Source organism: Daphnia pulex, chromosome 8 (assembly GCF_021134715.1).
Source record: "Daphnia pulex isolate KAP4 chromosome 8, ASM2113471v1".
NCBI lineage: Eukaryota > Metazoa > Arthropoda > Branchiopoda > Diplostraca > Daphniidae > Daphnia > Daphnia pulex.
In genome coordinates, this window is record NC_060024.1 from 11,992,312 (window position 1) to 12,008,105 (window position 15,794).

Below are 15,794 nucleotides of genomic sequence, written 5' to 3' on the forward strand. Positions count from 1 at the left end.
TAATAAATCATTATAAAACACCCATTGTGGCGATGTTGGAGCCGATTGACGTCTGCTACTAACCAAGTTGTATTTTGAATGTTTATATTTTTTATTTTTTATTTAATGTTTGATTTTCATCTTTTAAGAACACGTTTCCCGTAGAAAAAATGAGTTTACGCTGTTTACTTTGTTTAAAGAAAACGATGATACGACCTTCCATGTCCAGAAATGTACAATTGGGTAAACTTTGTAGCCGAATAAAACTGTGCTCCAGTCAGTTTCGTCAATTCACCAGTCAATCATGGGAACCAGTTCCGGACTTTGATTATCTTAGTGACCCGAAAAACTATCAAACTATAGAAAGCAACATAAAGTCTAGAAAAGGAACAGGAAGCATCGAATTATTTATGGAGTTGCTGTCAAAATTCAACAGTTCGCAATCAGCAGATAAAATGGAATTGAAAAAAGCACTGTTGGCCGAAGCGCTTAAAATACCCAACAATTCACATCCTAGGCTGCATGCATATGGTGATACTCCTCATGTAGTTGAAACTCCAGGTGAAAAACCCAATTGGTCTTTCAAGCCACTAGAATTCCACTCGATTGCAAAAGATCTTGACCTTTTGAGGACTGAAAACTTGGGAAATCTCACAGGACCACGATCATATTATTTGATCAAAGAACTTGCCCAACTTGAACAGGCTTTGATTCATTTTACTGTAGATGCATTGGAAAAGAAAGGTTTCATCTTATACTCTGTTCCAGATTTACTTCATTCCAGGCTAATTGAAAGTTGTGGTATGGACACTAAAAGTGAAAGGACCCAGGTAAAAGCTCTATATTGCACATTTAAAAAATACCACAATTTAAATACTTCTTTTTTTCTTCAAGGTTTACAAATTGGAGCCCAAGTTCTATGGAGACATATGCTTGTCCGGTACGGCGGAGATGGCTTTAGCTTCTTATTTCACCGGATCAGCAGTACCCGTTTCTGAGCTCCCAATTAAAATGGCAGCCGTCAGTCGTTGCTATCGCGCTGAAACTTCAAACGTCCAGGAGGAAAGAGGCATTTACAGGTAAAGTGCGCGGTTGATCCTTAATTAGAAGTTAGTTTGAAATCCGAGCTCCTTTCCACCTTATTCCGTGTGAATATTTTATTGAGAAAATGAACAAGTTATAATAGTTAGGCCAGTAACCCCCTCATTCTTTTTTCTGAATGCCAAACTTTATTTGTTTGGACAAACCAGGTGACATGAGTAGATAACTATCAATTCGTGGAATCTAGTGTCGTCTAGTTTCACCATATTACGATTGTCTAGTAGGCCTATCACGTAGTTTAAACATATTATTGACACACGAGCTGAGATTTCTCATTGCGCTAATGCCTCCTTTCTTTGCTCCGGTACCAGAGTCCATCAATTCACCAAAGTGGAAATGTTTGGTGTGACGAGTGGTGAGGCAGCGGCCAGCGACGCTTTGCTGGAAGAGTTCGTCGCCATCCAGAAGGAACTTTTCTCAAGCTTGGGTCTGCACTACCAACTTTTGGACATGCCGCTCCACGAACTAGGTGCACCCGCCTACCGAAAGTTCGACATTGAAGCCTGGATGCCTGGTAGGAACATGTACGGTGAGATTTCAAGTGCCAGCAACTGCACAGATTATCAGGCACGCCGCCTCAACATCCAGAGTATCGATTCGTCAGATACTCGGCGTTTCGTGCACACCGTCAATGGAACTGCTTGCGCCGTACCTAGGTATATATGGTTGATTTTTGTGTCTGAGCCTTATTTCTCTTTCCCTGATATTGATTTGTAACTATAGGACATTGATCGCTCTACTGGAGACGCACCAACAATCGAACGGCGAGGTGATTATTCCAGCGGTCCTTCAGCCCTACTTGAACGGAATGGAACGGCTTCGAAATCCGACTCAACCTTTCAAAATCAAGTGGATTAAATCTAAAGCACAAAAAAACAAAACGAGTTGAGGGGGGAAAAAGGAAAGTTAGATATAAATCACCGTCTAATATTGATTTGTTTCCTCTCTTTGATAGAATACACACGTTGACACACATTATTACATCAAATGAATTTTGATACGGAAACATTTTCACCTCGTCGCAGTTCCCGTGAGCTCTCGACCACACAAGTCGCGGGAATGGTTAGCAATAAAATAACAGGGGGCTTTTCTCTAAAAAGGAAATTCAATCAAAAGGAATTTAATTATCGTGTTGATAATTCTTCCTTTAGCTTCTCTATATATATATCAAAAAAAGGGGAAATCAAAATCGACAAAAAAGAGAATTATAACATGGACACACGAAACACAAAATCGACTGGAATTTGCAGGAGAAATTTTCACACAACAATGTTATACCAATGAGTCATTACACAAGGAAGAAACATTATTATTATTATTTAAAAGAGGGCGAGAAAAGAAAGAAACTGTACAAAAAATTCCTAATTTTCAGTTGTTTTCCTCCCATCTTCTTCTTTAAAAAAACAAATTAATTATTATTCTCCCTTGGAAGCAGCGAAATGAAAAAAACAAAAATCCTTTTTAAAAATCGTCGTGAAAATTGGAAGGACGTGAACGTCCATAAGTTGGGTATCGACCGTAGCTGGTGGCGGGCCGGGTAGGAGCTGTTTTGGACGACCGTGGAGCTGTACCGGAATTGGAAGTGTCATAGTAACTGCTATCCCACTCTGATTTCCACGAGTCGTGCAGCTGCGGCCGGAAGTTGTTGTAGTTGGTGTAGTGATTGTAATTGTAACCGCTGCTGCTGCCGTGAGTCCGATTTGACTGGTGAATAGCGCTGACTGATGCCGGTCTAGGGAGAGGCTGCACGCCGGAAATATGTAAGAAGAGGGTGAATTTTCGTTAGCGTTTTGTTACTATTGCGTGAAACAGAAATTGGAATATTGGATTATTTAGTACCTTAATAGGTTTAGTAGGGAAGTTGGTACGATGGTCCCAAGCATCGGCAACTTCGTCGTTGTAGAAAGAATCGCCACCGGCATTATCGGCGCCGGACATGTGATTCTTATTCAGTTCGTTGAGCATTTCCTCCGTCAACGGCAGGGGTTTCCTTTGGTGCTGCCTCCTCCGCCGGATCAACTATTGTTTGCATATAACGAAGAAGAATGAGAAAAGCCATTAATAACCATTAGAAATACATATAGGGTTGGGGAGGAGGTTTCCTTCAGACGTGCGGATAATACATGAAAGACTGTTGAATGTTGGGATAGATGTGTAGTAGTAGTATAACGATTCACGGCGTTTAACGACTTTTCCCGTCCGCAAGTTTACTTTTCTACCGCCTGCCATTGATGTGGAAGGTTTAAACTAGTCGAGATCTGTCGAGGGAGAGAGAGTTTATATTCTTCTTTATTTTTATCTGGGAGATTCTTTCTTTTTTCTCCTGAACCAAAGCTCCTGCCAATGTAGAAAAGCTCTTTGATCTGTAAGTAGAAAATCTCGTCGCCTCTACCTACGCCTCGACACGCAGTTCGCTACTGGGAATTCGGTGCAACAGAATCAACCCACAAAATAAACGCAGACGGAGAGGGGAGAGCAGCTCTATATAGCAAAAGGCCATATAGATGCGAGATCAAAGAGTACACTACCCAAGGCCCCTCCCTGCTACTGCTATACTCTTTTCGTGCTCCATCTCATTGTATAGAAATGAGAATGTTACAGCTGGGGGAGAAACTGTTGCAGGCAACACAGCGGAGCAGGTGCATGAGCCTTGCAGCTCTTCGGCGAGTCTCTTTCTATTCAAATGTGTGCGTACATGGTTCAATTTCCCCCTTAATACGATCGATTCAACTTAACGTGGTCCCCGGCTACTACTAGTATATACGGCAGCAACAACTGCAATGCAATCAATACTTGGATGTGTATATACAATTTATTGATAGAAAAAGACAATACCATCGTTGTTCCGAAGGCGATGACGAAGATGAGCGAGGCTAAACCGACAACTATCACGGCAATCACCCACTCTCCAACTCCACCGGTGACGACTCTTTGCTTTTCACCTGACACGACCGGTTGCCTTAAAACTGGAAATGAAAAAAAGAAACATTTATTAAAATCGATTGAATTTATTGATTGATTTTGTCCGTCCAGTTTGTTACCGATAAAGTCGGTCGATTTGGTATCGACAGTGTAGTTGCCAAGTTTGTAATTCTCTCCTTCTTTGTCCAGGGACATGTGGAAATAGTTGCGAATTTCTCCCGTGTCCAAAATGGTGGTGCCGTTGAGATTCAGGTAATAGTCTACCAAGACACTGCCGCGACTATACATAGTCAATCAAATAAATATTCATTATTATTACGCAATCACACTAATGGTGGGCAGATACATAATATACCCCAAAATAACAGACCGCGCCCCGTTTTGTCTATGCCCTTTTATCGAAAATCGTTTTAACACACACACACACAGAGAAAAGTGTACACGTCGCAACGTAATTGATGGCGTTCACCCCTGAGGGACCAACGACTAACGATCAACCCGAGTAATCACTTGGCCCCCTTTTGTCTCTGTGTGTGTGTGTATCGACGTCATCCGGCTCTCTCTCTATATAGTATACAGTTCAGCACTCACAAGTTGCGACAACCCATCAGGGATTTAAGCCGGTTGTGTCACATCATCTAAACTGGCCCTCCTCTTATTATAAATAGAACTGTATATTGTGTTAAGTGCATCGCCATTTCGCATTAGAACGTCCTGTTGTTGGGCAAACAAGTGTACAGTATATAGGCAAACAACAAAGACAACCAACCTGAAAGCTTCGACGACAATACCGGCGTACCACGGAGCTAATGGTCCGCTTTGGTAGACGACGTCCAGCTGATAATAATAACGTAACATACAAGAAAGAGATGATTAGCGAGGGAATGATGAGATCAATGTATATGTACACAGTGTACTATCTATTTTAGTATAGTCTATATTATAGATCCATGTATAATGCGATTATAATATGTACCGAATTCTCGACGATGGCCGCCAATTGATACCACTCGCGGGTATTGTGATCAGACAATTCCGGCATCCAGTCGATTCCGTCCACCAGACGGATGGTGCCGGCCAGTCGGCATTCTTCGCCGCATTGCCCGACGGTCGTCACTCGAGGAGTTGTTGTCGTTGTTGTTGTTGTTGTCGTCGTCGTCGTTCTGGCCGTCGTCGAAGTGGTCGACGGCGGTGAGTAAGGTTGCGTTGGAGGCGACGGCCATCCAGTGAATTCCGTCGTAGCCCTGGGAAATTTAAAAAAATATAAATTTACATATATGCGCAAAGGGGAAAGTTGTTCAGGATAAAAATTAAAAATTTCCACCAATGATGAATGGAAGGTTGCCAGCAGGCAAAGAAATTTGGCTAGGTGTACTAACACCTTAATGAGGATTTATATTTCTCCGAAAAATGAAATAGAAATGTGCACAACAGCGTGAATGTAAAATACCCCCTCCAGGGTTTAGTTTTTTTTTCTAGGCGAGACCCTGCCCCAGTTTCTACTCTCCCATGGGCTTCTCACGTACGTAAAAACAGTACATTTCACTGCTGTATAGATTATTATTAGAGCCACCATTTGTATGTCTTCGGAGGTACAAAAAAGGGAGTGCTGGAAAAGGAAAGTGACCAAAGGAGTGGCCTTTCGTTTTCATCCTTATTTTATTGTACCTATATGTATTTCATTTTATCTTTTGGTTCCCTTTTATAAGAGCGACACATGGACAGGAATTTTTAAAAATTATTATTTCTTTCTTTTTTCTTTCCTTGCGGTCGGAATTTTATACGGCGTCACGGCTAATTCATTAATGTCGTCACGTTTTCTTAATCTTGACAATCTTATAACTCACAGGGAAATTATTTCAAGGATATGATAAAACCTGAGAAGATTTCACTAGATATAGCCTATAGTCAAAAGTTGTTTTTCGTCGGATTTATACACATAAGGTCAGGGCGTCGGTATAAAACTTACCGAACTGGCCAGCCGGATTTGATTTCGACGGCGGATTGCGTTGGTTTAATTTTGGGTTTTTCGCTGGTGGTCGTACGGGCCGGACTGGCTCTCGTCGGGAAGACTAGACCCTTTTTGGCCGTCGTCGTTGAAGGTTCGCTAGGTGAAGCTGTGGAAGATTCCGCAACTGCGGATGATGATTCCGACGTGACGGCGGTGGGCGTGGTTTTACTAGGCGCCGGAGTGAATAAATGATGTTTGAAATTAGGTGGCAATAAACCGCCCAAGTCGTCCATATTGGCCGTGTCGAATAAACCGGCGAATGGATTCTTGGCTGTTGTTGTTGTAGTTGTTGTTGCAGAGGCTTCCGTCGGCGGTGGCTGTTCCATTTTGAATCCAGGCGGTAGAAAAGCGGAAATGTCGTCATCTTTGATTGACCCCAAAATCTTGTCTAGCGGGTTTATTACTGGAGGAGGACCCACTGGAGCTTCTGGAACAACTTTAGGAGCTTCAACTTCAACAGGAGCTACAGAAACTTGGGTCACTGGAGCGGCAGGTTCCGTAACTGGAGCAACAACTTGAGTAGTAACTGGAGCTTCATCAACTTCTTTGGGCGGAGCGAATCCGGGTGGAAGGAGACTGGAAATGTCGTCCATAACGACAACTTTCTTGCCAAACAACCGATCAAACAGCGACAATGTCGTCGTTTCGGCCGCTTCAGCAGCCGCTGTTGTTGTTGTTGTGGTCGATGGCTCCGCGGTGGAAGAAGAAACGGCCGCCACAGTTTCAGTCGTCGAAGATGTTGGAACAACTTCGATTTGTTCGGTCGCCGGAACGGCCGTTGTTGTCGTGCCCAAGAAATCGAAAGGCCGTTTGAATCCTGGACGGAATGGCGGGCGTGAGCTGGTCGGAGCTGCTGGAGTCGTCGTAGTCGTGGCATTAGTGGCTTTATTGGCCTCCATGTTGAAATTGTTATTCAAATGCTTGTCGAATAAATCCGACTGGATCAGATCCAATTCGTCGTTACGGTTTTCTGGGGCTTTGGTCGGCTCAGGCAATAAACTGTCACCGGCCTGCTCTTCTTTGACCGGCGGTTGTTTCCCATCAGCAGCAGTTGTTTGACTGCTGGCCAGATTGTCCGTCTTGGATGAAGCGATAGCTTTACTCTGTCTGTCACCCGGCGACAAAGACCCTCCTGGACTCTCCGTCGTTGTCGGTAATGGGTCGACTGACATCTTTACGACTGTCACACTTCGACTGGTTTCCACTGATACCGTGTTGGGCGTCACTGGGTTGTTGCTGCTGGCCGGCAGGACGAACCCGTCCAAATTGGGAACAAAGACGATATTATCCAGATTGACAGACGACGTATTCCTACGACCCAGATTGAAAATCTTCAATTTGGAAGGCCCAGCACCGTTGTTGTTGTTGTTGTTGTTGTTGGCAGTCGGCAGAGTCTTGTTGGCCGGAGCCTCTTCAACCTGTTCGGCATCGACGGTGGTAGGTCCATCGGCTTCTTCCGCAGCAACGGCGGCATCTGTTGGCGGTTGGATGACGACTTGTTCGGTAACCGGTTCGTGGATGATTGGTTCATCAATGATGGGTTTGTGGTCGTTCTCCACCACTGGCTGCTCAACAGCCGTAGCAATGGCTTCCGTCGATGGTGGTGGTAATAATTCGGCTTCCGCTGGAAGCTCTGGCGGCGGAGCCGTAGAAGTCGATGGTTCCGGAATATTTTCCACCGTCGTCGTCGACAGAGTAGTCTCGTTGGTCGACTGGGTCGATTCACCTTCATCGACAACATCGTCGTAATAATATTCCACGTCTGGTTCGGTCGTGACTTCAACAACTGGTTCCTCTTCCGGTTTTGAAATCAACTCCGGCTGCTGGTCAACAGATCCTTGATTGTCGGTGACACTGTTGGCCGCAAGAGCATCAACGTCCACTGGAACTGGAACAACCGGAGATTGGACTGTCTCAACTTGAGGTCGACTCTGCTCCGGCGTGTTAAACCGGACGGATTTGACGGTCGTCGTTACGGTTTGCTCGGGTGAATTGAACCGGAAATTACTCCGCACCCTTCCGGTCGTCGGAGTTGCTCTTTGAGTGGTGGTTGTCATCAGGATTTCTGGCTCCTCCTCGACTGGAAGAGGTCTGATTGGCCGCCGTCCACCAAAAAATCGGTTGGTAGTCGCCGGAGCGCGTGTCGTGATTTCTTCTTCAATCGTTTGCGTAGTCGTCGTGAATAACCGGACGCCCGGACGAGTTCGGCTGGTGGTGGTGCTGGGCCGTATTGGGCGCAGGAACGGCGTCCTCGTGCGAATCGTGACCGGTTGTTGTTGTTCCTCGGCTTCGGTGGTGGTCAATGGAGCGGCGATGGTAGTCGAACGGAATCTTTGTCGGAAGCTTCCGGTCGTCAGAGCAGGTGTGTCATCGACCAGGAGGACCGGTCTCAGATTAGGATTGCTCTCACGGACCGGAGGCACACGTCGCGGACTGTTGGGCAATTCCGTCGCCGGCGTATCGCCATTTGACAATGGCCGTCTCAATCGATTTCTCCGGTTGTTTTGGCTGTCGCGACCCGCTTCTTCCGGCTGATCGCTCAACACTTGAAGTTGGGACGGACGCGGGGTGGCCGGAGGTTCAAAGTTCAACGGCGACTCTTGCTGGATCGTAGGTCGGACACGCTGGAATTCGTTGGTTTCAATCTGAGCTGGAGGTTGAACATCCGGAATCTCCTGGACAGGAAATGGAAGAGATTCTTCTAAAGGTTCCGGGGGCGGAGCTGACTCCTGGATGGGCTCCGGAGGTGAAAGTCTAGGCTCTTCCGTTTGGGGTTTGACCTCCGTCGGTGGAGTCTGTTGATGGAAAAACGGTGTCCGGAATCCAAGGGGAACCGGAAGAGGGAAATCGTGTATTTCCGGAAGCATTTCCAATTTCAATTCCGGTTGTTGGAGTCGATTGAAATTGCCCGCCGGGTTCATAGGTTGAACCTGGTCTCTGTTAAACTGGAATTGAACGATGGGCTTTTGTCGTTGTTGCTGGCCCGGCTGCTGGATCGAGGTGGAAGCCGGAGTTAACCGGGCGGCGCCGATGGGGAAAGCGTTGGCCGCCACTTCTGTGGGCAATTGGCGCTGAGGATTGAATCCACTTTCTAACGTCGGATTGCGAATCGGCTGGCCTCTTTGAATGGATCCGATCGACGATGACGCCAGCGTCGACAACGGACTGACGGCCCGCGACTCGAAAATCGGATTCCGCGAATCCAACGTTGGTTGGCCGCCGGAATTCTGCTGCGATGAAAAGAACAGAGCTTGACGACTGGGCGTCGACCCGGCATCAGCGTTGGCAGATTGCTGAGGTGAAAGCGACGGCCCGAAAAAGTTGATTTGCTGGAACGATTGCGGAGGATTGGACGGGAACGACTGGAAACGTAATGGTCGATCATCGCCAACTGTCAAAAGATAAAAAGAATACAACAAGATTACCATAACCGATATATATTTTTTTCTTTTTACATATCCACCCAAGTCTATAAGGCTTTCTAGTCTGCGCGCCATTTTCAAAATCAAATAAAAGATGTATGGTAATGGTTCTCGGCACAAGGGCCAACCCCCCTTTTCTTTCTTTTTTTCCTTATAGATCTTTTCCGAGATCTTTTCTAGCATTATATAATACATGTGCGCTTTAAATTGCCTATTCATGCAGCATGGGGGTGGCTGGGGTGGAGTGGGAAATTCTAGTCCTTTTGAATATTGAAAAAGACGCGCGAGGAAATCTCCAAATTAGACTTTTTATTTTTCAATAAGAGGATTTTTTGGGAAATATATAAATAATCGATGGCGGACGATTGTTGCCGTGGCTCGACACAAATCTTTTTCAGACGATTAAGTATCAAGTCAAAATAAAAAAAGGAACCCATTCACAATGGCGACTCATTGTTTCGTTTGAAACGTGAGATAGATTGTGGACGAGTCATTTTCTCCTCTCTGCTCATTAGAGTTGCTCATTCTCTTCTCTGCGCCAGAGATTTTAATTCTTTAAGGAAAAAAATATAAAAAGAGAATCGGTATAGGTCAGCAGGAGCAGCGCAGAGTTAAATTGGTCTGCCGAGACTCACGAAAGCAAAATAACAAGCGCGACTCCCGCTCACTGGCGTTTGCCCTACTTGCGACGCAAAAGGGCAGGTCTCGATACTTTTCCCCTTTCTCTCATTCCCCCCAAAAAACTCACGTTAGAGAGTGGAACAAACCCAGCCGTTTTCTCTCTCTCTTTCGCTGGCGAATAATATACGTATGTATAGCCTCGACCGGGAATCTGCGTGATTCCAACGACTCGCCTTCCATTCGGCTCTTCCATCCGACGGGCGTTTTTGATATTCACCTGGCAAGAAGAAGAAGAAGGAGGACGTATGCAAAATGAAGAGCGATCTATTTTGATGGATTTTCTCTTGTTGTTGTTGTAGACGTCACCTTTTTGTTTTTTAAATGGATGGCCAAGAGTTTTTTAAAAAGCAGTCAGGAAGAAAGAGAGAAGGTATCAAAGTATAGAAATAAAGTTGTGCATTCTTCAGTCCCGAATGTCGGCCGTCCAGCCGAATAATTTTCCCTTTCTCTCACTCACTTGTTGTTGTGTGGTGGCGATAGAGATTCCCGTTAGGCAAAAATGCACATCGTGAAAGTTTTTGTTTTTCCTTCAAATAAAAAAAAGGGAGGATTTGTCAAGTGCGTGTACTGGATATATTTTCTCGGTTACAGACCATCAACCAGTTAGCCAAGTGGATATTATTATACTACTTGATTACATAGTCTCTCTCTCTTGGTCTATCTACTTTTTCGCGTTTCCCTTTCTTTTGATTCACGCTCGGAAGGAATAGAAAATCAGACCGGGAGATGACGACGACGCCCACATATAATACCATGTGAATAATAGAAACATTTTTCTTTCTAAGCCAATGGAGAGATTTAAACAATGGCCGTAAGTGGTGATTTTCCCAATCAACTACACAAACGTTCATTATATATATATCTCCGCACTCCACCGAAAAAAACAAAAACGGTTTTTAACTTTAATTGTTCAAGAAAAAATCAAAGAAGAAGAAAATGGGCGGGAAATTTGAAATGGAGTAGTACCGACCTCATTTTCTTTCTTTTTTTTTTCAATCGGAAATTTACGAGCCCTAACGACTTTAGACACACGGAGAGAGAGAGAGAGGAAGACGTTGATTATAACATTTACCTCCCACCAGACTGAAAACATCTAATGCATGTTGTGTGTGTGTAGTATACCGGTTATGATTCTTTCCCGCTGTTCGTGACCGAGTTCAAAGAGCCCCAGCTCAACTCATCTACACCAAACAGGAAGCTGCCGGGGTGATTGCCGGAGAGATGTAGGTCGGGAGCGTGATGAGAACTGTAACAATTTCAACCTAAATAAGAAGCTAGCGTGACATCCTTCCAGAGACGCACCACGCCATCAACCGTAACAACAACAACAACAACAACCCTCCCAAATAAAAATCTGAATAAAAGAGAGACATTCCGCATTTTTTTCCAGCCATTTGAATTGTTCTCGCATGACTCTATAATTTTCCAGTTCTGTTCCGAGTTATTGTGACCGAAATTATGTCGTCTCCTAGAGGGGATCGATATCGGATTTCTCAAACTCTCTCGATTTTTTGGCCAGTGATTGGCGCAATGCCCAAAAAATAAATAAAAATCTCCGTGAGCGGCTCTCTCCTTTGCGGTGGTGAAGATGTATAGACACATATATAATGCCTAGCTCGTCTATACACACGTGTATAAACGGGAGAGAGAGCGGCTTGCGCTAACGGCGGACACGCAGAGAAGAAGGGAAAAAAACGAGGGTAATTGCCATGGCAGGTGAACTTTTTTTCTTGTTGTATATCATATAGGCGCAAACTATATATAGAGGTGTTTTGAACGCGTGCAAAAAGGAAGAAGAAGATTGAAATTGTTCGGCGGCGGTTTTGCCAGTGGCTTTCTAATCACTGTATCGTATTACTAGAGAGACGATTCCAGAGCCAAAAAAAAGTTTTCCGGTGATGAGTTATGTCTAAACTATCACGAACACAGCACTCAAATGGGACGGGACTATATGAAAGGAAGGAGAGAGAGAGTCTATCTCATCCCTTGTAAGGCACACACAACCTGGGAAAGACATCCTTGTTAAAAATTTTTGAGAGTGATATAAACCGCGTAGAAATTGCGCAACGATTGACTGGCTGATTTTTATATTCTTTGATCAACCAATAAAAAAAAAGAAGAAAAAAAATGGAATTTAATTCAGAGATGAGCCAATAAAATGGAAGTAAAATCGTTTTTCCTTAGAAATGGCCACCCGAAGGCTCTATTATAGACAGTTGGTCATACCCATCTGAAAGTTCAATTAACCTCAATCGAAAGCCAGTTTAGCTGTTTGAAGGGGGGGAGCTAACTCTCCACAACAATGACATAAAGAGGTTAGACTTTTTAAAATAGCCAAAAAAGGTGTACGAGCGCACACATGTAAACAACAACATTTCTCTTTTTTCACGCGGGACGGTTTTCTATTTTAAAAGAAATAACGTTCCAGTCTCCATTTCTTGGATAACAACAATATAACTGGATCATCATCCATGTAGGGTGAACGTGTACAAAACATTTCCTACTAGTATACATATATATTTCCCGGCCTAGTTAAATGGTTCAAAAAATGCGGATAACATCACGTAAGAGATAGAGAAAGCACAACCCGTTGTTATTCGCTCCGATTCATCAGTGCGGATCACGACACTTGAAGAATTTTCACTTCCGGAAATAAAATTTTTTTTCTTTTTTTTTTAAATAATTTTTTCGCTTTGATGGATGTTAGAGAGCCCCGGTGCATGCTGTATCCGACCTCATACATGACCCCTTTTGCTTTTGCGCTGCGGGGCGAGAGCTCACGTGACCTACTTCCGCCTTCTTCTTCTTCTCTCTTTTTTTTTCCAGCGCTGTGCTGGAACATTCCGTAGAGCCCATCACCTTTTTCTTCTCTTTCATAAAAGCCGAGTCTCTCTCTCTTTCTTTTGAGTATAACTACATTTTATTCCGATTGAATCGGTGAGATGCCAACAACAAATTCGCCCGAATTGCTGAGACGTTGTGACCTACAAAAATATATCTCAGACGCGCAAATGTTACACAAAAAAGCTTCAAAGAAGAAGAAGATTCTTTTGTGGCATTTGAATTGAAAACCCCCCCGACTGTGACCGTGACTCTAATAGAGGAGAGTCAGCCTCGGCCAGCCTCCCAATAGTGACGGCCAGCTGGGCACCAGAGAGAAGAAACCCAGGCCTCTTTATGAATCAAACAATCAAAATAATTTCTCCTTGGAAGAAGAAATAAGAAGAGGCTGCCAATAATATACAGCTCGAGAGTTTGATGATATTTTATGACTAGAGAAGAACTTTCTCGGTCGAGTCTGCTCTGTGTTGTATAATATAATACCTTTCAAAGTGGCTTTCCCGTTGATGCTCACGCTTTTTACCTTTACATTTAAAAAAAGCCGGCGACTGCGTGACGGACGATCGCGAATTCAATCGACAACAATAAGAGAAAAAAAGTTTTGGCCAAAATTAAAAAAAAAAAAAAATGTTTTCTTTTTGGCTGGCAACAACTTTTTAGAAATTAATTTGAAATTAATTAAAGAAAAATAAAAAAAAGGTGTGTGATTAATTGATTAGACTCGTTAAGTTGGCCATTGTACGGTTTTAACTTTCTCTCTCTTTCTCTAATATAATGACAATTCCGCCGAAAACCGCATCATATTGACAAGGTCTAGTTAATCCATCGCCATATTTGGTGTGTGGTCTACATTATAATATCGCCCGTGAGTAGTAATCGTGAAAAAGAAGAAAATGAACGATTTCGACAGAAAACATTTTAAGCGTGGGCGGTTCGAGGACGAAACATGGCGCCCGCCGGATTAAGGGTGCGCCGTGCCTTGCATCCGTTTAAAGGTCAAAACACGTCGTCACGAAACGAGCCAACAAGAAAACAAAAGTGGTCGAAATCTCTTACCCGTCCGTTGCGACATTGCTCCGCCGATGCAACAGCAGCAGCCCACGAGAAACAACAACGTCAACCGTTTCATTTTGCTGGATAAGATGGTCATCCGGCCGGTCGGATTACGACGGCCAACGGACGTGATGACTCGGGTCATCCGACACCACAACAACCTCCAAGACAATAATCTCTCGATTCAATTTTTCAATTCAAAATTTGAATCGACACTTTTTCGATGAACAACACACACTTGTAAATTTTTTCAAATTTCCCGCTGGTGAATGATGGCGGCCGGCATATCTCCTCGTAATTCCGATTGGAATAGCTTTCAAATCAGAACGAAGTAATTCACCCAATTATTCCACGTGTCAAACAATTGTTGTTACAACAACAGCACAGTTGAAACAAAAAAGTTATTGAGCAGGAGCGACGTCCAGTGACTAGCTGCTGCCGCGAACGCCTTGGCGAAACTGGCCCCAAAACATTTTTCCAGGAGAGAACCTTCTCTTACCTCCACCAGTCTCTTTTTAACAGAAAGGAAAGTTGTTGAATTTCCCCTTCAGTATATTTATTCCACCTCCCTCCTCCCTTCCATACCTGAAGAAGAAGAAGAAGGGGGGTTCTTTACTCCCACCTTCACCATCTCCTCTCCCCTCTGGGCTTGTAGATATCTTTTTATTTACCAGGTGACGTCTTTTTAGAAGGTAAAAAGAGAGAGAGAGAGAGAGGGGACGCTTAGCTCTCGGATTTTTTGAGCTGTGTGTGTGCGTGTCTTCAGGGTCATTGGTAAAGCCCCCAGACGCTAAATATGCTGATGTGCCAGGTGAATAAGAAACATATATAAGTATAAGACTATTGAGACTTTCGCTTAATAAAATGGGATGTTTTTGTTTGAGATTTTTATGCTAAAATAATAATAATAATGGAGGAAGGGGCAGCAAAATATTCATCCCTTAAGGGTAAGGTACCAGTTCTCTCAGGTCAAATGGATGCACCTATACGGATTGCTAAATAACCTTTTGGTTATAATAATAAATAATAATTGATGTCGAAGAAAAAACATGTGGGTCCAGTTGCATTGGGATATGACAATCATTTGCATCCGAGTTCCATGACCGACCATGAACACACAAAATAATTTTGTTTTCTTCTTTGCATCAGCGTCTATTACCCCACCTCCTTTCTTCTTTTTCTTCTGCTGGGAATCAATTCAGATTCCTCCTCCCCCCTCCTCCGGTTCACGACTTTCCTGTTACCAAGAGAAGGAGGGAGGGAGGGGGGAAAAATGTACAAACAACAATCGAGAGTCTCGGTTGACTCAAAAGACCTTTTGAGTTGTATATATATAAAGAATAAGGCGTGTTATGGCTAATCAACAGCAAACAGACGAAAAAATATTAAAACCTCCTTTTTCAATTCATTTTCCTTTCTCTCTCTTTTTGAATAGGTAATTTTTGTTTCGTTCAGTTTTTACCTGTCGTGTCACGATCGACCCTGCCGGGTTTTTTTTTTTTTTTAATGCAAACAAATCTCCTGGTTGACTGTAGAATCACGAAGATTTTTTCAATTGTGTTCAAAATATGGCGACGTTTTTCTGCCTTCACCTGTCACGCAATTTCTTGTCAACTTGAATAAATGGTCTGCTCCGCGGATGTTTTGTTGGAATTTTTTGTTTGCCAAACAAATCTACACCGGATATTATTAGACATGCGGTAACTCACGCTAACTTTTTTTTGGGGGGGATAGCGACAGTAGGAAGCCATTTTGTTATTTCGTTCAAATAAAATAAATTCGTT

At 43.7% G+C, this 15,794-nt stretch overlaps 2 protein-coding genes across 2 annotated transcripts; one reads left to right on the forward strand and one right to left on the reverse strand.

Moving 5' to 3' along the window:
* Nucleotides 1-45: 45 nt before the first annotated feature.
* On the forward strand, nt 46-2,055 carry LOC124199936 (serine--tRNA ligase, mitochondrial-like). The gene is made up of 4 exons (XM_046595998.1): nt 46-809; nt 874-1,058; nt 1,392-1,736; nt 1,804-2,055. The coding sequence occupies exons 1-4, from the start codon at nt 150-152 to the stop codon at nt 1,967-1,969; spliced, it is 1,356 nt and encodes a 451-aa protein (XP_046451954.1). The 5' UTR covers nt 46-149; the 3' UTR covers nt 1,970-2,055.
* On the reverse strand, nt 1,992-14,527 carry LOC124199935 (mucin-5AC-like). Its single transcript, XM_046595997.1, has 8 exons — nt 14,014-14,527; nt 5,972-9,404; nt 4,979-5,246; nt 4,772-4,839; nt 4,122-4,282; nt 3,916-4,046; nt 2,920-3,099; nt 1,992-2,823 (listed from the first exon to the last, which is right to left on the reverse strand). The coding sequence occupies exons 1-8, from the start codon at nt 14,153-14,155 to the stop codon at nt 2,542-2,544; spliced, it is 4,665 nt and encodes a 1,554-aa protein (XP_046451953.1). The 5' UTR covers nt 14,156-14,527; the 3' UTR covers nt 1,992-2,541.
* Nucleotides 14,528-15,794: the final 1,267 nt, after the last annotated feature.

Coding starts and splice junctions, on each gene's coding strand:
- LOC124199936 (XM_046595998.1), top strand. CDS start 150: ATGAGTTTACGCTGTTTACTTTGTTTAAAGAAAACGATGATACGACCT. Junction 1,059..1,391: donor GAGGAAAGAGGCATTTACAG/GTAAAGTGCGCG, acceptor CTCCGGTACCAG/AGTCCATCAATTCACCAAAG. Junction 1,737..1,803: donor ACTGCTTGCGCCGTACCTAG/GTATATATGGTT, acceptor TTGTAACTATAG/GACATTGATCGCTCTACTGG.
- LOC124199935 (XM_046595997.1), bottom strand. CDS start 14,155: ATGACCCGAGTCATCACGTCCGTTGGCCGTCGTAATCCGACCGGCCGG. Junction 4,840..4,978: donor CGGCCATCGTCGAGAATTCG/GTACATATTATA, acceptor TATTATTATCAG/CTGGACGTCGTCTACCAAAG. Junction 4,047..4,121: donor CAAATCGACCGACTTTATCG/GTAACAAACTGG, acceptor TTTCATTTCCAG/TTTTAAGGCAACCGGTCGTG.